Source organism: Hyla sarda, chromosome 1 (assembly GCF_029499605.1).
Source record: "Hyla sarda isolate aHylSar1 chromosome 1, aHylSar1.hap1, whole genome shotgun sequence".
NCBI lineage: Eukaryota > Metazoa > Chordata > Amphibia > Anura > Hylidae > Hyla > Hyla sarda.
Genome location: NC_079189.1, coordinates 421,522,777 through 421,547,387, shown reverse-complemented (window position 1 = coordinate 421,547,387; position 24,611 = coordinate 421,522,777). Strand labels below are relative to the sequence as shown.

Sequence of the window (24,611 nt, the reverse complement as noted above, 5' to 3'; positions counted from 1 at the left end):
ATCAGACAGGAGAGAGCACAGAGGAGTCCTATCAGACAGGAAAGAGTACATAGGAGTATTATCAGACAGGAGAGAGCACAGAGAAGTGCTATCAGACAGGAGAGAGCACAGAGGAGTGCGATCAGACAGGAGACTTTGTCCATGCCTGTGCTTCAGCTTAGAAAAAGCCATGATTTTATAAGCCATAATTTCTGTAAAAAGGAAAACAAATTCTTATGAAGTAGATTAGAAAGGTTAATGTTTTGCCACGAAAAACCACATATTAAACGTTTTTGTATCTCACAGTGCCCATTTAAAAAAAAAGAATAGCCCTGTGTCAAAAACATATACATGTTTCTGTGTCCCTGATGAAAGATTTCTATTGGATGGATGCCATGTCCGACACAGGTCTGACACAATGCCACAAGCTATTTAACAGTTACTTATTGAAAGAAGCTATCCACCTGGGCATAGTTCTTTCAGCTTGATAGTAGCAGAATAACATGTATAAAATGTGTATGGCCTCTGTTAGGCTACTTTCACACTGCCGTTTGTCTCTGGCAGTGTGAAGCCTGTTATTTTAGGGTCGCTGGCACAATTTTTCTCCGGCTATTTGCTGATAAAAAATAACAGGTCCCTCGGGACCCCATCATAGTGAATGAGGTCTATCGGGACGCGTAGGCGCCCGTTGGGACCCGTCAGGTAATGGGTCCGTTTTCGGCCCAAAAAAATAGAGCCTGACGGACCCGTTAGTGACGGATCCCAACGGCAGTGTGAAAGGAGCCTTAGAAATACTGTGCCCCACATATACACACAACAGGTCAAATATACTGTACATCATTTTGCCCAGTGTATTTTGTTTTCCTTAAAAAAAGGTTTTGTAGTTGGAGTCTTCTTGTCATATTGTATTAGCTTTTTTATTTTTGTTGTTATCTAATAAAATAAAGCAATTTTGTTAAGATTTTTGCAACTAGATTATTTTGTATGATACATAGTTTTATTGGTGCACGTGAAATATAAACATGAATGGTTTAATTGATAGCCGAAAAATGACATTATTAAACAATAAATTTCAAACAATTACTGAAATCCAATCATGTGTGTAACTGTGTTTAATGTGTGTATTAAGTCCTTTGTAGTGATTGGATTGGCAATGTAGGGGAATGTGGAGTATTAAGGGACTATATAGATAAATTGCTAATAATATAATACTATTAATGTATCCAATGTACGTAACTTTTTTAGTCAAAATAATGTAGGGTAAGTGTATTAATTTCAGTTTCATAAGACTGTGCAATGCTAGCCTATATTCTTAAATTACCATATGTATGGGAACTGTGTATATAGAATTGCATATATATTTTTGTTACAACAAGCCCAGATTTATCTTGATGGAATTCTTTGACCTTGTACTCTGCAACAGTGACAACTTGATTTTCTTTCCTGATAGATTAGATCTCTGCTGTGCGTATATACATGCACTGTGAAATACATCTTAACAGTTTACATTTGTGGCATATATGGTATTGGTGTGACTTTTCATGAATAATACATATGTAAACCACATGGCAAATTAAACTCAGGATGATGACAAACAAGGAAACAAAGTATCAGATCACCTGGACCCACAGTGCATGACAATCCTCAGTGCAAATACCATAAGAGTGGAACAACAGCGAACACCTGTTAAAACTTGCATTAAGAGTCCATATGGACAGCAGTGAGGGAGAAAACATGGGAACAATAAAGTCCAGTGTTATGGCATGGAGAAATTCTTCATATTGCCGACATGTTTAAGTTCCAATGACCTTTAATCAATATGAAGAATTTCTCCATGCCATAACACTGGACTTTATTGTTCCCATGTTTTCTCCATCACTGCTGTCCATATGGACTTTTAAAGGACTTTAATAAATGCAAGTTTTAACAGGTGTTGGCTGTTGTTGGTATAAGGATGATGACAGTATTATTTTGTTGTGTATCATATCTGGTAACTGTCACGTATGGGCAGGGATGGAGTGCACTCTATTCTCGCCCGCTCCCCTGTCCCTGCCTACTTACGTACCTGCCCTAAACAACAGGTCCGTAACCATTAAGACAGTCCATTCCTATATATGTGAGGGGCGTATTTGTCAAAATAGTAAAATACAATGACACAGACTTAGGTCTGGGGACAGTAGGAACAGACAGACTAACCAAGAAAGACTAAACACTCACACAATAAGTTCAATGTCAACTATCCGCGTCTGAAGCCAGGAGATGTCACAGTACAAAATTGTAAATACCAGAGAGAATAGTCAGAGAGAGGAGCCAAAAGTTCAAAAAGCCAGATATTACAAATACAGAAGACAGCTAGCTAGAGTACTAACTGAGCTCTATAGAAAGCACTGACTGGGAGTAGAGTGCCAGCTTATATGGAGCCAGAACAGGTGCTGCAATCAAGGTCAGCTGACCAGTCAGGCAGCCGGGCGTAACCCAGAAACAAAAAACAACAAAGAACCTGTCAGAACCTTTTAACCCTATAGGTTCTGACAATAAAATTTTTGGAGCTTTACACTATTGCCTTTTGAATTGATCTTCATTGATGTGGACATATGTATACATTATATTTTGACCTTTACAGTAAATTTTTCATTATGTCAGTACTTTAGCTTGTGAATACTGTATCCTGTATGGGTTGGGCTGCTTTAGCTTTCCTTTGCAGAAATAGCATATTGGTAAGTATTTTTCTGGTGATAATTCAACAGGTCATAATAGTATGGGGATCTTTCCTTTCGGACCTCTCCATTACCAAGAAAAAATGGTTTCAGCCCCTCTCAGAGATAAATGGAACTATCAGAAAAAACACAGTTTCCAAGATTCTAATTTATTATGGCTTTAAAGGGTTCTTAAAGGGGTACTCCGGTGAAAAACACTGGAGTGTTTTTTTTTTTTTAATCAACTGGTGCCAGAAAGTTAAACAGATTTGTAAATAGCTTCTATTCAAAAATCTTAATCCTTTCAGTACTTATCAGCTGCTGTATGCTCCACAAAAAAGTTCTTTTCTTTCTGTCTGACCACAGTGCTCTCTGCTGACACCTCTGTCTGTCTCAGGAACTGTCAGGAGAAGGAGAAGTTTGCTATTGGGATTTGCTCCTGCTCTTGACAGTTCTTGAGACAGAGGTGTCAGCAGAAAGCACTGTGGTCAGACAGGAAAGAAATTTTAAAAGAAAAGAACTTCCTGTGGAGCATACAGCAGCTGATAAGTACTGGAAGGGTTAAGATTTTTAAAGAGAAGTAATTTACAAATCTGTTTAACGTGCTGGCACCAGTTGATTTAAAAAATAAATAGTTTTTCACCGGAGTACCCCTTTAAAGCAAACCTGTCAGGTCCTTGCAGCATCACACACTGGCCCCAGGACCTGACAAGTCAGGAGAACCATGTTCCAGTGTCATCTCTTGGAGTTAGGAGGGTACAGTGAGTGTGATAGGGAACCATTGCATCCACTCCCCTGTGACTGGAAAGCAATCACAACTGACAGCAAATACATTTACTTTTCAGCTCTGTAAAGCATCACATAGAGTTGACAATAGCAATAGAATACTGTTCCTTGGGTTGGTGTATGAGGCCCCAGGGAGCTGACAGGTTCATTATAAAACTCTTATTTGACTCTTTTTAATGCGATAGAGTCCATACTATGTTAGTCACAGAAAGTGGAATGTGGAAAGCAACATGTTATCAGCAAGGCTGTTTGGAAATCAAGGGAACATCTAAACAATAATAAGTTAACCATGCAAACAGCATCATTTCATGCATCTATGAGTATAACTTGGGGCATCCAACATGTATAAAGACAGACTTGTATTTTTAGGTTTTGGGAAGGGAAAAGGGTTCTGACATTATTTTGTCTAAGGCTAAATCAACCTAATTGTTTGTTATGTAAAGTCCTTTCTAGTATGTCTAAGTTATCCACTTACTTATACACCCTGTATCCACTTTGTCTATAAAGTTGATGGCTGTAGGAAACATTGACTGTCAGAAATTAGATTTTGTGATCATACGTGCAATAGTATTTTAGACAACATCTGTCTATCCCAGAACTGCTGGTGCTTGTTGGTGCCTCTGTGAATGTTCAGTCCACATTCCCTATACTCTACAACTATGAACTATACTCTGGGAAATGTGAGTGTACCGTATCAACAATGAGACAAGTTGCACCATGGGGAAGGGGGGGGGGGGGGGGTTGTATGGTGGGCCACACTGGGGTAATGCACTGGTGTAATTTGCCATATTTGGGATTTCAACATAAAGATACACTGTTCTCAAAAGGATATGGAAGTTATAAGGAAGCAAATATATGTAATGAAAAATCAATTGTCAATAACTTTTTAAACTACTTTGATAAATATGCAAACTCCTTTAAGAAGAACATTTTAGTTATTTCCTTGTAGTGTTTTTTATAGATTGCCCATTTTAAACAGCCATCATTAAAATGTTCTTGTCTCATGGCGCTAGAATAACTAACATTGTTTCTTGTTACTCCTAAAATAGGACTTTGAATAACACACAATAACAAAGACAAATAGCCAGAATGAGGAGAAGTACATTGAAGCTGAAGACCAAAGCTAAAAACCCCTTAACGACGCAGGACATAAATGTACATCCTGGTGAGGTGGTACTTCACGCACCAGGATGTACATTTACATCCTATACATAACCCTAGCATCGGAGCGATGCCCGGATCATGGGCGGCAGGTCCCAGCTGCTGATTGCAGCCAGGGACCTGCCGGTAATGGCCGACATCTGCAATCATGCGGATGTCCGCCATTAACCCCTCTGATGCCGTGATCAATATAGATCACGGCATCTGCAGCATTGCGGACACTAAAATGGACAATCCGATCATCCAGAACGGCAGACAGAGATGCCCTCACCTGCCTCCGCTGCCTTCCACAGGTCTTCTGCTCTCGTCTGCGATCGAGCAGACCAAAGCAGAAGATAGCCAATAACACTGATCAGTGCTATGCCCTATAGATAGCACTGAAAAATATTAGCAATCGAATGATTGCAATAAATATTTCCCTATGGGGAGTATTAAAGTGTAAAAATAAATGTAAAAAAAAGTTTTAAAAAAAGTAAAAAACTAATTGAAAAAACCCCTCCCCCAATAAAAACGTAAATTGGCCCATTTTCCCTATTTCCCCCCCCCCCAAAAAAGTGTAAAAAAAAACACATTTAATATACATATTTGGTATCACTGCATAAATATCAGAACTATTAAAATATAATGTTAATGATACCGTACGGTGAACGGCGTAAACGTAAAAAAAAAAACTGTCCAAAATTGCTGCTTTTTTATAAATTTTATTCCCCAAAAATTTTTATTAAAAAATTATAAAAATTTTTATTTAAGCAAATATGGTATCAATAAAAAGTACAGATCACAGCACAAAAAATTGGCCCTCATACCGCTGCTTATATGGAAAAATGAAAAAGTTATAGGTCTTCAAAATAGGGGGATTTTAAACGTACTAATTTGGTTTGCGATTTTATTTAAGTTCAACAGTGATAGGAAAGTATGTTATCATGGGTATAATTTTAATTGTATTGACCTAAAGAATAAAGAACACATGTCATTTTTACCGTAAATTGTATGGCGTGAAAATGAAACCTTCCAAAATTAGCAAAATTGCGGTTTTCTTATTAATTTCCCCACACAAATAGTATTTTTTTGGTTACCTCATACATTTTATGGTAAAGTGAGTGATGGCATTACAACGGACAACTGGTTGCACAAAAAACAAGCCTTTATATATAAAATATATAAGAGTTATGCTTTTTTGAAGGCAAGAAGGAAAAAACTAAAATGTAAAAATAAAATTGTCTGAGTCCATAACGCCCGAATGGGCTGAATCCTTAAGGGGTTTGGGTACTCCGCCCCTAGACATCTTATCTCCTATCTAAAGGATAGGGGTTAAGCTGTCTGACCGCAGGGGTCCCACCACTGGGAAACTCCGCGATCTCTCCTGCAGCACCCCCATTAATGAGCTGTACAGAGCAAAGATCGCTCTGTGGCTGATGGCGGGCGATACAGGGGCCAGGGTATTGTGACATCACGGCTCCACCCCCTTTTGACATCACTCTCCACCCTCTCAATGCAAGCCAATGGGAGGGGGCGTGACGGCGTGACATGTTTAGTTTTCAGCTTTGCTAAATTAAACCTCTAGTGGGAATTAAAGTGTATCTCACCCCATGTAGCATACATCAACCATGGAGCACCTCAGCTGTATAGATAGTAGAACACTGTTATCCTGACAACATATAAAGTTACAGCACATAAAATATGTAATATGTGAACACCTTTTCTAACTAGGTAATTTAAGCTATTCATAATGCTAATAGATGAAAAAGATTAGAATTACAACTATGAAGCCTGTGTAGATAAATATTAGAAGTAGAAGGATTTGGTGTGAAAAGCCACACTGTCATAATAAAATCCCGCTTGTCCTATATGTCAGTTTGTCAAATTTCTTCCTGGTGAGAGCTGTATGTGTTGTTATTGTCTAGAAGCAACAATGGCTAAGCCATGAAGCGGAATGCCACACAAACTAACGGAAGAAGATCAGAGAATAGGACAGACAAGTGTTCAAGTAAATGATATCTTCTGTCTTCAGTAGCAGCACTACAGGTTACATTTCTTCCATCTATCAAATACATTCGGTACCAACTATAGATGTAAACGCAATTATTAAACTCCCTCTAGAGTGTCTCAAAACAGTGACCGTTCAAAGGACTCTTTGTAGGCTGGGGTTCCATTAGTGAACATTGTCACACAAGCCTGTATGCAGGAGTGATGGAAAAACACTGATATTGGATTCTAGACCAATGAAGACAACATAGATCAAGCTTTATAATTCTGCCTACTGACATGTAAATCCCAGTCCTTGCTTGAATGTAAACAGTAGAGTTTGGTGGGGAAAACTAATGTTTTTTCATTTATCATGGATTTCTTGGCCTCTTGTATAGACACTCTTTATAAAGAAACTGGTGCAGCACAATAGTTCTGGTTCCCCTCATTCTTTACAATCAGCTATTGGAAAACATATATGAAGGAGACGAATAGCATTACATAATGAGACAGAGCTGAGGCTGCTCTTATAGAGGAATTATTTCCAAAGCCCAAAGAGAATGGTCTTGAGCAAGTAGAAGACCCCCTCTGTAAATTTCATTCACTAAATTAGGATATATGGACAGAATTCTTTTGCAAGACAACCTATTTAAGCTAGAAAATGGTGGAAAGTTTTTCTGACAATTGTACCCTTTTATATCCATGACAACCTTTTGGAGAAGGTCTTTCAAAGAACTTGTATTAAAAGGCATATCTGGACTGTGTCAATAGCATTTATTTCACATAGCATATATTTAAAGCGGTATTCCGGGCAAAAACATTTTATCCCCTGTGCTATTTGTTTATTCTTCCCTTTGTGATGTTTATTAACCCCTTTAGGACCAAACCCATTTTCACCTCAAAGGACATGTCCGGTGCTCACTTTTCTTATTGTATCCGTTTCGGGCTGCAAAAAAAAAGAGAATAAGCTTTCTCTTGCCTGCCTACGCTCCCCCGGTGCTCCGGTACAGGCTTTCGGTCCCTGGGCTGTATTCTTCTTACTTCCTGTTAGCCCGGCACGTCACACGGAGCTTCAGCCTATCACTGGCCGAGGCGGGACATCGCTGCGGCCGGTGATAGGTTGAAGCTCCGTGTGACATGCCGGGCTAACAGGAAGTAAGAAGAATACAGCCCGGGGACCGAACACCTGTACTGAAGCACCGGGGGAGCCTAGGCAGGTAAGAGAACATTTGTTTTCTTTTATTTTTCAGCCCGGAACGGATAAAATAAGAAATGTGAGCACCGGACATCTCCTTTAAGGACCGGAGCATTTTTTGCACAACTGACCACTGTCACTTTAAGCATTAATAACTCTGAGATGCTTTTACTTTTCATTTTGATTCCAAGATTGTTTTCTCGTGACATATTCTACTTTATGGTAGTGGTAAATTTGTGTCAAAATCTGAATTTTTTAGGGACTAATTCAGATTTGAAGTGGATTTGAAGGGCATACATATTAGAAATACCCCATAAATGACCCCATTATAAAAAACTACTCCCCTCAAAGTATTCAAAATGACATTCAGAAAGTGTGTTAACCCTTTAGGTGTTTCACAGGAATAGCAGCAAGGTGAAGGAGAAAATTCAAAATCTTCATTTTTTACACTCGCATGTTCTTGTAGACCCAGTTTTAGATTTTTTACAAGGGGTAATTGGAGATAAATCTTCCTAAAATTTGTAACCCAATTTCTCTTGAGTAAGGAAATACCTAATATGAGGATGTTAAGTGCACTGTGGAAGCCCCCATGGTGCCAGAACAGCAAAAAACACCCCACATGGCATACTATTTGGAAACTACACCCCTCAGGGAACGTAACAAGGGGTCCAGTGAGCCTTAACACCCCATAGGTATTTAATGACTTTGCGTTGAATTTGGACGTGAAAATGAAAATTTTTCTTTTTTTTACTAACATGCTGATGTTACCCCAAATTTTTCATTTTTACAAGGGTTAATAGGTGAAAACATCCTCCAAAATTTGTAACCCCATTTCTCTTGAGTAAGGAAATGTCTCATATGTGTATGTGAAGTGTTCTGTGGGTGCACTAGAGGGCTCAGAAGGGAAGGAGTGACAATGGCATTTTGGACAGTGAGTTTTTCCGAAAAGGTTTTTGGGGGCATGTCACATTAAGAAAGCCCCTATGGTGCCAGAAGAGCAAAAATAAAAATAAAAAAAATAAAAAAAACACATGGCAACTATTTTGGAAACTACACCACTCAAGGAATGTAACAAGAGGTAGAGTTAGCCTTAACCCCCTACAGGTGTTTTTACGACTTTTTGTTAAGGTTGGATTTGTAAATTGTAATTTTTTCGCTAAAATGCACTTTTTCCCCCCTAATTTTACATTAGTAATAGGAGAAAATGCCCCCTAAAATTTTTAACCCCATCTCTTCATGCTGGTGTAGACCCCAACTTTACCTTTTCATAAAGGGTAAAAGGAGAAAATGCCCCCCAAAGTTTGTAACGCAATTTCTCCTGAGTACGGAAATACCCCATATTTGGCAGTAACCTGTTGCCTTGAAATACGACAGGGCTCTGAAGTGAGAGAGCGCCATGCGCATTTGAGGCCTAAATTGGGGATATGCATCCGCCACCAAAATACCCTACAGCAGTGTTTCCCAAACAGGGTGCCTTCAGCTGTTACAAAACTTCCAGCATGCCTTGACAGTCAGTGGCTGTCCGGAAATACTGGGAGTTGTTAATTTTCACAGCTGGAGGCTCTGTTTTGGAAACAGTGCCGTATGAAACATTTTTTTTTCATTGGGGGGAGGGGGGTAACTGTGTAGTGGTATGTGTATATGTAATGTTTTACAATTTATTTTGTGTAGGTATAGTGTAGTGTAGTTTTTTTTAGAGTACATTCACACGGGTGGGGGTTTACAGCGAGATTCCCTGTGGGAGTTTGAGCTGTGGCAGAAATTTTGCCGCATCTCAAACTTGCAGTAGGAAGCTCACTGTAAACCCTGCCCATGTGAATGTATCCTGTACATTCTCATGGGGGGGGGGGCAAACCTCCAGCTGTTGCAAAAGTACAACTCTCAGCATGCTCTTTGACTGTCCATGTATGCTGGGAATTGCAGTTATGCAACAGCTGGAGGCATGCTGGTTGCAAAACAGTTTGTTACTTAACTTAGTGTTTTGCAACCAGTGTGCCTCCAGTTGTTGCAAAACTACATCTCCCAGCATGTACGATCTGTCAGTGCATACTGGGAGTTGTAGTTTGCAACAGTTGGAGGCACACTGGTTGCGAAACACTGATTTAGGGTGCGTTCCCACAGGGCGTATATGCAGCGTATTTGACGCTGCGCAAATTTTACGGCAGCAGCGGGAAATACGCTGCGTATCCCTTGCTCACTATACACACAGGGCTTTCCGCCGGCAGCCCTATGTGTGCAGTGAGTTTTGAAGGCGTGGTCGTGTGCCGGCGTGTCTGTGACGTGCAGCCCCGCCTCCAAAACTCACTACACACATAGGGCTGCCGGCGGAAAGCCCTGTGTGTATAGTGAGCAAGGGATACGCAGCGTATTTCCCACTGCTGCCGTAAAATTTGCGCAGCGTCAAATACGCTGCGTATACGCCCTGTGGGAATGCACCCTTAGGTAACAAACTCTGTGTTTTACAACCAGTGTGCCTTCATCTGTTGCAAAACTACAACTCTCAGCATGTATTGACAGCCGGAGGGCATGCTGAGAGTTGTACTTTTGGAACAGCTGGAGGCACACTACTTCATCGCCCAGCATGCCCTTTGGCTGTTTATGCATGCTGGTTGTTGCAGTTATGTAACAACTTGAGGCACACTTTTTCATAGAAAAATAGTGCCTCCAGCTGTTGCATAACTACAAGCCCCAGCATGCACAAACAGTCAAAGGGCATGCTAGAAGTTGTAGTTTTGCCACCAGCTGTTACAACTCCCAGCATGCCCTTTGGCTGTGCATGCTGCGAGTTGTTTCTTAGCAACAGGAGGCAAACAACTTACCTCCTAGCTTATCCTGCTGCCGCCAATGAGGACGCTGCTGCCACCTCCGCCCGGGGACCTCCGCCAACGCCTCAGACTCCAGGGACCCTCCATGTCGATGCCAGGGACCCCCGCATGCCCCGATGGACAGGTAAGGAACCCCTGATTTCCGCCCGATCATCTCCCAGCAGCCTCGGTAATTGATCAGTCATCCGGACTGATTAATCATGCGATCGTGAGATGGCACCCATGCCACCTCACTCCTGCTGGTAAAGGGTGATAGGTGGCATCTCGGACGCCACCTATCACCCTTCTTTTCTGGGTCACCGGAGACCCAATTGACCCAGAATCGCTGCTAATCGCTGGTCTGAATTGACCGGCGATTTGCGGAAATCGCCAACATGGGTGGTCACAGGACCCCCCCAGGGGTTTACACGGGGTGCCTGCTGAACGATTTCTAGATACGCCCTGGGTCTTTATGCTCAGGGCGTACCTGTACCTGTACACCCTGGGTCTTTAAGTGGTTAAACATTTTGCAATTCATATAGAACCCCTATAATGAAGATTTTATTGATAGAACTATTAAAGGAAAAAACTATTAACTTTAATACTACAAAGTCAATACGGTAGCTAGTTTTTCTCTCTACTAGTTGAAACAAATTCATTTTAATGATACGGATAATGGGAATTACTCTGATGAAGATAATAGATTTAAAGGGTTAATCCTATCTGAATGGAAGGCAAAACTTACCTAGGTATTAACTATATAATCGGCCACAGAATCATTTGATTGAGTGCTTATCAGAGCACATCGAAGAATGCTACGAATGGTACATAGGAAACAACTATAATAAAAATTAAGAGTAGAGCGATTGAGTGGAGCACTTAGATGAGAACTCGAAAAGACTTATTAAATTAGTGAAGCATTTAGAAAATAGTTTGTAAGTAAATTAGGAAAGCAATTTATTAGAGTGGATTCAGAAGATGTTCCAGGTAACTATTCCAGGACCATTTACAGTTAGAAGGAGAAGAAGTAGGTTTTGATTGCATCTTTGTATAGAACATTGATGAGAATAAAGCTATAAGGTGCTGGGGTATAAATTGAGAAATGTAACTTTAGTGTGTATTAGCAGGAGATGGATGAATGAAAAGAAATATTGGAGTAGTGTAGGAGTGTTTGAGGAAAATACTCTTCTAAACAGGATATTCTTATTTTGTAACTTAAAGGGATACTCCAGTTAGGAGCAATTGTCACCTATCCACTGGAAAGGGGATAACTGTTAGACTGGTGGGATCCCCACCAACTGTTAGAATGGAGGACTCTGATTCTCTATTCTACCCAACTGCAAGAATGAGGCTGTGGTTAGTTTGAATGAAGTGGTGTTCTGTCACTCCTTTTAAAGTCTATGGGGGAGAATTAGCAAAACCTGTCCAGAGGAAACGTTGCACAATTGCCCATAGCAACCAATCAGCTCGCTTCTTTCATTTTTAACAAGGTCTCTGCAAAATGAAAGCAATATGATAGGTTGCTATGGGCAACTGGGCAACTTTTCCTTTGCACAGGTTTTAATAAATCTCCCTCTATGACATTGGCCAAAGTACAGATAAAATGAAGTGTCTTTACTTTCCATAGAAATATAGTGCATAACCATGCCGAAAGCCTACCTGCTGGTACTTAAATGGCTGCTAACTTTTCAACAAATGTTGTATAAATCAGTAGTACAAGCAAATATAAGATCAGACTGTTCCTCCTTCCATCTCCCTCCAAAAGTATCCTACCTAAAAATGCTGAGTCTAGTTCATTAATATGTCAGGATACAGCAGACTATAGAAGACTTTGAAAAGGGAAGGGGGAGATTTCAGTATTGTTCTATAACTTACACTGCTCAGTACTGCTCTACAATGTCCTCCATGCTGGTGCGGTTTCTGAGGATGGCTAAAAACTACTCCCCACTAGTTCAGGAAAAACTGAAAATTAGAGATGGAGTCTGCATAGAGGAAATCTTAGTTATATAATGGCTAGAAATAGTGCAACTACAATAGTGCCACACAGTTGCAGGCCTAAACTGGGGCTTAAACTATGCTTGTTTTACAAACAAAATGTGGTTATGTTTAGCCTTTGTTGCTTTTTGAGTGTTTTTAGGCATTTTATCTTCCACTGAATATTTATTTGTCTTTTTTTCACACATCTTACAGGCATGTCCTTGCTTACTATTTTCAACTTTCATTTTTCCAATGTAATTCAACGGGGGGGAAGAAGCATAATTGACATTTTCTGAAGTGAAAAATGCCATTTTACACCTTAAGACTATGTTCACACATTGTAAAATGAATAGCAAAATGCATGCGTAAAATAGCAATAAAGTACATCTGTATTTCTGCTATAATATTTGTGAAAAAGAAAGTCAAAGGAAAAGTGGCACACACTGCTTTAAAAAGCTTCTGCCATTCCAATGTTGGAATTACTTTTGATAATCTGTTTACTATTCCATAGGCTTTCATTGTGTACATTATTAGATAAAAAATGTTGACGTATTTTAGTCCTGTTTTACAGACGTATTTGGCTATGTGACCATAGCCTAAAATACACTCCAAAAACTAAGTGTGGACATATCCCAACACAAAAAGATCAGTTATTGTCATTATTTATAATTGTACCATTAGAATCATTCATGCTTTCTATACAGATTTCCATAATGATTCTATAAATAGGCTCAGGCAATCTTTTGCTTATCTGCAAAGCATTTTGAAATGTGTTGCATGATATATTGTATATTAATGTGCCCAAGCAAACTGATGTGTATGATGTAGATACAATAGGGAATACATTATCTATAAAAGCAATTCAAGAAAATGAAGAAATGATTTAGATGAGCTCTGAGGAAGGGACATGCACAGCTAACTTCTGAAAAAAGGTTATACACATGGTACCCATCTATATCTGTCTATATAACACTTGCTAATTGAAATGAAACATTTAGATGCTGTAGGTAGTAACCATATCAATGTTCCCCTAAGACACAATAAAAAAGAATACATCACTCTAGAAATTAGAATTGAAAACAGTTCCCAGATTATTGCTCCAAGAGGCAGGAATGTGTTTAATTTTTCACATTCTTTTTTTTTTTTTTTTATCATACCGCAGATGAAGTAAACAGACCTTTCTTCTAACAAACACATTAAAGAGGATTTCCACACTTATGTAAATTCCCATCTCTGTGAAATAAAACGTTCTAAAAACAATCTCATTTATTTTTATCTATCAACATTTCTAAGATGTGTACTTTTTGTCAGTGTATAAAAACATTGGGCCTCATTTTATTTAGAAAATCTTGCAAAGGGGAAAGGGGCATATCTCCAAAAAACCTTACATTTTCGAAAGAAATCTACCAATTTACTAATGTTTTCAAATAAACATAAATCTGGCAGCTCAGAGCATGTGTAAAAAGAGCAAAAAGTAAGGAAAATTTACCAAATACAAGATCCAATAGTGAATACCATGGAAAAATACCTGTTGGAAACTAACACCCAAATAGAAAACTCCACTCCACTCTTAGTAAATGAGGCCTATTGTTTTTACACACAGTGTATGAAAGGGGTATTCTTATTTAGGAAAGTTATTCGTGGTGGTCTGACCACTGAGACCAACCCCCCCCCCGCCCTTCCGCCAATCCCAATAATTAAAAAACATTTTTAAGGGTGCATTACACCACATTTTGTACATATGGGTGCCGGATCCGGCGGGGTGAGGGGCAAACCGGGTGTTCCCATACCCCGGCTGGATCAGCCCGTGACTCCATTTACTTTAATGACCCGACCGGAGTCAAACGGTGACTCCGGTCGGCTCAGTTTTGATCCGTATGCAGTTTCCTAACCGGACCTAAAACCATAGTTTACTACGATTTTAGGTCCGGTCCAAACGGGTCAAAACTGAGCCATGGTTTGACTCCGGTCGTGTCATTAAAGTAAATGGAGTCACGGGCTGATCCGGCCGGGAAGGGGAGCGCCTGGTTTGCCCCTCCCCCTGCTGGATCCGGCACCCGTATGTACAAAACGAAAGTCTAACTTTCAGCGCGCATTCAGAGCTTTCAACAATGCCGAGCTCCAAGATACGGAATGGTTGGAAGCCCCCTATGGAAAGAATAGAGTGCTGACTGCTCATGCTCAATGTGCTCTGCAAGTTATTCCCTATCCTGTGAATAGGGGATAACTTTCAGGAATGAGGATACCCCTTTAAGATCCATAGAGACCTAATCTTATAGTTTTATTTATCATATCGGGTTTTATTGCACTACTTACTGTATATCATTTAAACATTTAAGATATGTAGCCTAATAGTATAATACGTTCTCTATTGCCCTTTTAATACTATAAAGTCCATTTACAGTTTATTAATTAAAACTTCTTTTATATAACATAAAAACAGATTACTACCAACTATGCCATTTTCTCAAGTGCATGTTCTCAAGTGCATGTTATCAATGTTTGCTTATGTATTCCTTTTTTTAGTAATTTTTTTCTTACTTTCTTTTGCATATTTGTGACTTATTTATCAACTGCTTTCAGCCTGTTGATAAATTTCTTTCACTTAAGCACTTTTTCTTTTTTTTTGCTTTGGTAGTGGCTTTTTCTGCTCCATGTCTGATCTGGAGTAAATTTAGTAGGTTTTTTCATGTAATGCGACTTTTTTGCGACTTTCGCACTTGATAAATCTCTGACCACTGCAAGTCAAAAATCACTTTTTGCTTTGGTAAGCAAGATTTTTATTTTTTGCTTAGGACACTAAACATGCAAAAAGTCGCAGTAAAAAGAACGTAGTCGCACATGCGACTTTTTTGCGACAATTTTAAGCAAAAAAAAAAAAACTACTAAATGCTTTGATAAATGTCCCCCAATGTGTTTATCTGGTAGTAACTTTGGTAGTAATGCCTTGTCTCAGTTGCATGTGAGAGGGATCTATATGACTCTTGTACCTGTTCTCTTTATCTTTGTTTAGTAGCATAAGAATGCCAGTGTAAAGAGGTTGACTTGGTATCTAAACAGCCCATAATCAAGGTTTGGGGCAAACTGGGCAACTACCTAGTGGCACCATCTACAAAAGCCCATTGCCCTGGGAATCTTGAGATTCCCTCTGGACTTCCACAGTCAAAATTATGCTGTTTCCTGTGCTAAACAGAATGTGGTTTCAACAAAAGAGGCATGGCTTAAAGGGGTACTACGGTGGGAATTTTTTTTTTTTAAATCAATTGGTGCCAGAAAGTTAAACAGATTTGTAAATTACTTCTATTTAAAAATCTTAATCCTTCCAGTACTACATCAGCTGCTGTATGCTCCACAGGAAGTTGTATTTCTTTCTGGAATTCTTTCCTCTCTGACCACAGTGCTCTCTGCTGAAACCACTGTCCATGTCAGGAACTGTCCAGAGTACAAGCAAATCTCCATAGCAAACCTCTCATGCTCTGGACAGTTCCTGATATGGACAGAGGTGTCAGCAGAGAGCACAGCAGTCAGACTATAAGGAACTATACAACTTCCTCTGAAGAATACAGCAGCTGATAAGTACTGGAAGGGGTAAGATTTTTAAATAGAAGTAATTTACAAATCTATTTAAATTTGTGGCATCAGTTGATTTAAAAAAAAATGTTTTCCACCGGAGTACCCCTTTAATGCCCCTTTCACACTACTGTTATGTTCCTGCATTCTGATACTCGTTATTCAGCAATAACAGATCATGAAAAAATGGATGAAATAACTTAATACAACGGATGATAACTGATGACCAATACTGATGGACATTCTGTCAAAATAACGGACATGTGCCATCTGTTATCACCCGTTATAGTCCGTTATTTTATGTCCGTTATTTTATGTCCGTTATTTTATTTCCTTGTGACTTCCTGGTTTTGATGCTTTACTGAGCATGCTCAGTAGCAATAACGGATCATAATGGAACATAAAAAAACAGACAAAAACGGATGTCATTTGTGAACATCCATCACCCATAGACTTCAGTGTTAAATTTTAACGGCCGTTATTCCATTTTTATTTTTGCCGGAACAAAAATGAGTTCAAGCACTGTCTTTTGTGCCGTCAAAAATAATGAACATGAATGGGATCCTAAAAGATATGAATGGGATTTTTTAACGGCCGTTTTTAGGACTATCTGGCGGGAGTTCATGAGGTTTTTCCAGGAGGATAATGGTAGTGTGAAAGGGGCCTAAGATGTGACTCCATGCACCAAAATTGCACCAGAATTCTGTCTCAAGAATCTGGCACAGTTTAGGTCAAGAATATAAATTTAGACTGCACAGTCTAAAAACAGTCTAAAAAAGCCACTTTGATAAATATGGTGCATTCTTAGGGTACTGTAAGCTCACACATCGGAAAATGTTACTGACATGTTATCGTCTGCAAAATGGCCACAAAATATTATAACAATAATTTTTTTTTATTGATTACGGATAAAAATGTGCTGTTAAAATGGAATAGATTGGAATTTTTTTCACAGTGTGAACTTAGCCCTAGATTGTCTAAGAATTTGACAGCTTAGGAAATTTGGGCAGGTAACATTTATCTGTCCTATGGTGTTTTTCTATTCAGTAACAACAGGGTAATATTATTGAGTTACTTTGTAGTGGTAGTGGTCATAGTATGGTCATATACCCACACATACTAATAAGCCATAAGTGCCAGTAGAAAATTCATAGACAATTTCAGTGGTATTCATTTTTTACTTTTTTTTTTTCCATTTCAAACTGTAAAAATCCCAACAGCTAGGACTTTTTTTTCCCTTCTATTTATGTCAATAAATATCTTATTGTGAGTTAAAGGGGTACTCCCCTGCCCCATGAAATCATGCTATGCCCCCTCAATGCAAGTCTATGGGAGATGGAGTGGCAGCTGCCATGTCACATCCCATAGACTTGTATTGAGAGGGTGTAACATGACATCATGAGGGGCGTGGCTGTGACATCACTTCACGACCCCTGCAGCCTGCACCCAGAGTTCAGAACAAAATGTTCCAAATGCTGGGGCAGTGGAGTACCCCTTTAAGTTGACTCTAAAAGTAGTCCCAGGTCCCAATGGCTCCTAATTTCTACAATACTTTTTCCAACCTTGATTTAAATAAATTATTAAATATAAACTTTAAAATAGTTTCACTGGATTACTCGGTAATGTGGTATAGTTAGTAAATCATTAACCTAATTGGAGAGAGTAACCTTTCCACAGCCATTCTCTGTGGTATACATATAGAACATTTTCTCTACATAATTGGTCAAGAAAGCTTTTATCAAGGAGAAAGATAACATAGAGTGAATAATAATTATGTAGGACACAATAAATGACAAGTTACTCTTCATGTGCATGAGAAATGTGGTTAACTAATGGCACGGCTCCAGTTTCAGAAGACTCTGATGAATCATTGCAGTTTGCCTCTACACCTCTTCTATTTAAATGCATATGGTAGAACTGTCATATTTCATACCATGTGTTCTTTTAAGTAATAACATATCCAAGTGTTCAACATGTCTCATTATGAAGCAGTATGAGATTAAATTATGGTTCAAAAAGAGAGAAGAATTGACGGTTATACAGTCTAAAAGATGCACACACATGTAAATGATAGTACTTTTTCTATGTAAACATGTGCAAATAGCCATCGGACACAGATTTCCTTCAATTACTCTAAAGGTGTCAACTATTAATTTGGTAGAATTGCTGTAGAGTGGCCCCCAATGGATGAAATCGATAAAAGTCAAGAGTATTAAAGTTTCAATGCAAAAGAAAAACATTAGTAGTAGTCTAAAATGATCTACGTCTGCAAAGGAAGAGCATGAAGAGTCATCGAAGGGCAATGTTTAACTTGGTTGAGTCATTGCAAAACAGAATGATAGAGAAATAAATGATCCTCTATTGTGATCATTGTTTAGGAGGATTTCATAATACCAAACATAAATATCACAAAAAACTAATATATATCTCTGTAACCTTAACTGTTCAAAATCATTGCAGGTTTAGATGCATAGAGCTTTTGGCATCATTTTTATTATCCTACACATTATTGACATGCATTCAAAGAGGTATTCCCCACAGGATAGGACATCACTTTATAGTTGGCAGAAGTCCTACCTCTGGGCCCTGACCGTGAAAAGGACACATCTATGGTAAACTTTGGTTTTGAGATCTGTATTCACTTTTGTAGTTATCTTGCAGGTGTTCAAGAACATTTGTGTTATCATGTCAAATACATTTTGAACAATACATTATTCATGAATGGACTATAGACCATGGTGGGCTTAGATAAAAAATTTACTGTCTGAGACTGATTTGCCTATAGCAACCAATCAGAACTTAGCTTTTATTTTAACAGAACTTGTTATGAAAGAAAGCTGAGCTCTGATTGGTTGGTATGGACAAATAAGTTCTCGGCCCAGACAGATTATTCCCCAACATGAGAAAAATAACAATTAAAGGGTACCCTCTATATTGCTGTATTATGCCAGAAGCCTCTCCTACAAAGCCTTCAAAAGGATTTGGCATCATTTAGTTGCCTTGGCAACAGTATTACTGTCTTACCGATGATTTTACTTCCCACTATTATATTTAAACTTCTGGCAGAACATGAGAAGCACTGGAGGGATCCTTTAAGAGCAATGATGATATTAATAACATAGGTAAATTTTTAATTCTTGCCAATAAGTCTTGTGGTTTGAGTTGACTTTTCCACTAAATAATTAGTGGTTTAATGTTATGCCTTTTTGTATCTTCTTCGTTAAAATACTGTCAAAACTATGATATTACTTGAGACCTGTGCCTGACCTTTACTAATCCACCGGGCATTGAACCAGCAGTAGTATAACAGATGGCATATCTAAAATGGCAACATGTAGAGAACCTTTCACAGCCAAGAAAACACTCCACAGACTACTGTGTTGCATTGGCATGGTTCAAGTCTAACTTGTACTGAATAGACAAACATGGAACCAGCACCAGAAACCCCCAAGGTAAATGCTAAGAAAATGGTCCTTCAATGACTTGCCGATTTTGATCCAAAATTTCAATTCTGAGTTTAATTACTTGTGGAAGTCAGTGGTTGCTGATCATATTATACATTGATGTATAATTTAGCTATTCTTTTCTAGCTCATAGATAAAACATCTAAAGACTGAGACCTAGTGTCAAATATTTCCATTCTTTCAATTATAGACCTTCTTCAGATAATCCAACCATGACATTGCCTTTCTGGACAAGAATCCAACCCTGTTAGGTGGATACAATTGTATCATTTGTTTTTTTCAATCTTATGTGTTAGCACCATGTCCAGTATTCCAGATACTATTAGGCACACATCCGTGATGCTACCTTGAAACATCAGATGTGCCACAAATAACACATAGTTTAAGTCAAGTAATTGGATTCTAAGAAAAAAAGTGAAAACACTGAAGATCAGGACCAGCTTGGTATATGTGAAAGACTTTTACCAGTAAGTTCAATTATAAAGAAGCGTAGGTAGTCTGCAGCAAAATCCATCAGTGAGGAGGAGTAAATCATAAAGAAAATATATTTCCTAATTAAACAAAGCTATTACATTGAATACAGTTTTACATCAAAGTGATATGTTACAATGGACTTGTGTGTATTTATCTGCTAAGTACTATTAGAATCATTAAGTCTCATTAAAATCAACCTGATGTTTATCATACAAATAATTCATTTTGTGACACTACTGTATGTATAAGTATTGGTAGAATGTTTTAAGTAATGTGTAAGAGTGGATGTTAGAGTTTGGTGTAGAGCTTGTACTATGAGATACTGAATGATCATTCTGTAGATACTAATACATCTATTCCACAGTACTGAACTTATAAGCCTGACATATTATAAGTAATAGCCAATTGTTACATTACACTCGTACACATGGTTTGATAAGGATTAACCACATGTCTAAAGATGCACTCCTCTTATCTATAGCCTTAACAGCCAAGGATTACCTATGTGTGACCATGTTTAGGAATTCAATCAGCTTCACATGTATAGTTTAAAAAAATAACTTAAATATATTTTCTGAGTTTTTATGCCTCTTTAAAAAAATAAAGGAACCTTAACCTAATCTCTTCTGTAAGGTTCTCTGCAATGCACATTCCAGCTGATACAGTCTATCTCTTTAGCCCTTAGATCCTGGATGATTTCACATTATAACTAAGAAAGGAGCCATATCTTTTAATAAACATTTCATAGTACAGAAATAGATTGGAGCTGCAAACCAAAAGACATCAAACTTTTCCTGATCTAAGTGGCAAAGATGTGAGAATCGAACCAGCAGAAGAAACTCAGCAAAGGGAATCAAAAAGATCAAAATCTTAAAGACTTCATATTCACATTTAATAATAGCCAATAAGAACCAAAAGATCAAAAGCATTAAAAAAGTCTCATCATCCTGTCTAAAAGATACAAAGTCAAATTCTACTCAAAGATTAACTTTCACTTGCACAATATTTGGCTTCAAAAGAGCACCAGGTGCAGTGGGATCAGATGTGGACACTTACACTGCCCTGTTATTCTAATGAATGCAAAGTCCCAGAGTGAGAAAGTTAAATCAGATTGGACACCCACATCCCTACAAGCTCAATGGGATGTTTAACCTCCGAAACACCATATGGTGTACCAAAGACCCGATATCACACATACAAGCAGTTTCTAAACTTTTACATACTTAGTACTCAGATATTCCAAATAATTTCCATTCTGACAGTAAGCAGCAGCACAATGACACTTTCTCAAGAATACAGTATGTTTTGTGTCCTACATACTAGTTTTCTAAAATTCCCATACACCTTTCAGCATCCAGACATTCTCAATTGATAAAGCCTTAAACAAAATTGCTTATCCCCTGCTGCTACTTTGTCTTTCTTTACGCCTTTCTATAACATTTAAAGCATGCAATGCATTAACAATTTAAAGGGAAAGTGCTTGCAGGGAAACAAGGAAAAGACATTGTTATCACTGATGCTGAGCATCTTCTTACCTTCAGCCTGGGCTCCAAGAAGCAGGATGATGAAGAAGAGGATGGAAGGGTGGACATAGGGACCAGGAGACTGGCATATTCCACGGGTCAACATGACAGAACCTCGGAGTCTAAGGAAACCAGGATAAGTCAGGGTAGTTGAGCAAGATTTCCAGCTCTGGTCTGCACATCCACTGAAAGATGTCTGGGGGTGAGATTCACAAGGACTTATTCATGTGAGCAACTCTCCTGGTGTGGCTATTGATTAAAGGGGAAGAGGAAAAAGAGGCACAGAAATGCACAGAGAGGGCTCTGTGCTTGTTTATGAAAAGAATGATACTGTATTGAAATGGAGAAGGAGGGAGAGAGACAAGGCAGTGTGATAAAGAAGAGAAAGCGAGAGGGCAGGCAGGGACTAGAGATACTATGAAAGAAAGGATGTAGACAGCAGCAAGAGAAAGAAGAGTGGTGAATGGTAAATTGAAAGATACAGCAATGATCTGCAAAGGGGGAACATGCTACAGAGAGCAAATTTAGGCACAGAAAGAGGCAATGGGAAGGGGAGAGGGATGCAGGAAAACAAAGAAAGAAAATCTTCAGTACAAACCTAATGTGACAGACTGTGTGTAGTGATCTGGTATGCTGCTGCTAGGAAGCATTCATATTATAACATCCAAGGCAACGCACTGAGAGAATGCAGGCACAAAGTGCTATAAGGCACAGACACATGGAAAGGAAGGCATGCACTGAAGGGAACTGCAGTGGGCACTGTGCAATAGGATAGTGAGGGTAAAAATAGACACTAACAGCGGATACAGTATACCATCTATGCATCAAACCACAACATGAGGGACCGTAGAGTTTTAATTGAATTGTATGGCGATAACTGGAGCAATAATACATTTTGTTGATTTAAAGGAGCAGTATAGTTTAAATTATAGAGATAAATATTTATAGTGAACATGTGCAGTATTTACAAAACCACTTACCAGGGTTGCTATAGCTTCCGTGCTTTAAATCTCAAGCATTATCACCTACTTAATTTACATATATGTAAATGAGCAATGTTTCAAAACAGTTCTAAACCCAATTATACAACTTACACTGCCATTTCCAAAAGACATCTATGATATGAGTCAAATGTCATCGCAGTTTATACGGTCACTTCATATCTTCCAAGAGTCACTTAATATACCCATCAGCAAGTGTTTTTTTTTGTATTCTTTCAAAACATTGTTTACTGCTTTTCTACTCTAAGATCATTTGCACAATTCATGTGCAATAAATGTTTTCCGGAATCAGTATCTGGGTCATTTAATCTGAAGCGTGTTGATGCTTTACAGTACTTTCAATTAACATTTTCAAGAGTTAAATCTTTCATGTTTACTACTGACTTCATGCATTATGACTTTTCTCGGGAGACAACATAAAAAAAAAAATCTGTATTAGTAGAATCTTATTTTACGTTAAAATTGGATTAAAGGAGTGCCTTATGTGCCAGAGACTAATGAAGCCAAGAGATTGTATAAGGAAATATGCATTTGTCTCCAGGGAGCTGCATTGCATAGACGAGGTACTTATCATTCATGGGTCTTGGTTATACATGTAGTACTATGGTACTATGTAAGGATTAATGAGGGGTGTAGCTTAGTGGGGCTGGCAAGGCATAAGTCCCATGTGGCATAGGGTTGCCAATGAGAAACAGGGAGAGCAAAAGGATAGTCCTACAAGAGTGGTCAGAAATAAATGAATGTCCTATATAAATGTCCTATTAATATGACAATTGTTATAATACATGACCGCAGATTTGATAGAGCATATATTCAAAGGCCACAAGAAGTTGGCAATTGGTAACAAGTCTGTTACCTATTATTTAAATGAATGGACACCATAGCAAGAGTGATTTGGAATAATGAAGCATGTAATGGAAATAATATCCATAGTAGAGTAATATAATTATTGACTATATTTGTCTGGTGAGGGATTATGTCATTTAATATAATGGCATCTTAAAACACAAATCAATAATTAATACATTTTTGAACATCAACACCTTTGTATGAACAGGAGCACATATAGGGGCTAAAGAAACGAGTAAACTATCATAGCAGTATAAAGATGTGTACAATAAACATGAAACATAGGCTCTTATTCAGTAACACTGAAGCTAATAACAAGCAGCACAGTTCAGTTCATTGGGGAAAACAATAATCTGCAGTTGCCAAGCTATAATCTTTACATAGAATTTCAGCTAAATCTGTCGGCTAATGGAAATATAGTAATACCAAGTAAAATGAGAACAGTAGATTATAATATTTGTGTTGTTTCCTCACCACTGAATATGGACTGCTTTATATCAAGTATTGTTCATTCTACAGAAAATACTGAGCATAATAACACAACGGATATACAATTGAGTAAAAATAAAGATACAGTAACAATAGTAGTAAGTAGAACTGCCAAAAAAAGCTCTTTAAAAGAACACCTCAATGACAAGACAATTTTTCTGTCACAACATGATATCTATCCCTCTAGAAGACCATTTTTAAGAATCACAGGTCGTCATTTGAAACTTTTTACTAGGTGTGAATCTTATGTCAAATAAAAATGTTGACAGTTGCCGTAATGTATGCTATACCAAAACTATTATTGTTACGCCGAGCGCTCCGGGTCCCTGCTCCTCCCCGGAGTGCTCGCGGCGTTCCTCTCCCTGCAGCGCCCCGGTCAGACCCGCTGACCGGGAGCGCTGCACTGACATTGCCGGTGGGGATGCGATTCGCATAGCGGGACGTGCCCGCTCGCGAATCGCATCCCAAGTCACTCACCTGTCCCGGTCCCCGGCTGTCATGTTCTGGCGTGCGCGGCTCCGCTCTCTAGGACGCGCGCGCGCCAGCTCTCTGAGATTTAAAGGGCCATTGCACCAATAATTGGTGCCTGGCCCAATCAGCCTAATTAGCTTCCACCTTCTCCCTGGCTATATTACCTCACTTCCCCTGCACTTCCTTGCTGGATCTTGTTGCCATTGT

At 38.7% G+C, this 24,611-nt stretch overlaps 1 protein-coding gene across 1 annotated transcript in view; it reads right to left on the bottom strand.

The window, feature by feature from the left end:
* Nucleotides 1-22,348, bottom strand: part of SEZ6L (seizure related 6 homolog like) — a 447,519-nt gene extending 425,171 nt beyond the window's left edge. Inside the window, exons 1-2 of the mRNA XM_056529133.1 lie at nt 22,193-22,348; nt 21,607-21,790 (exon numbers count right to left, since the gene is read on the bottom strand). Of these exons, the coding sequence (XP_056385108.1) occupies nt 21,607-21,700 (94 nt within the window). The 5' untranslated portion in view covers nt 21,701-21,790; nt 22,193-22,348. The remainder of the gene's footprint in view (nt 1-21,606; nt 21,791-22,192) is intronic.
* Between the last annotated feature and the right edge of the window lie 2,263 nt (nt 22,349-24,611).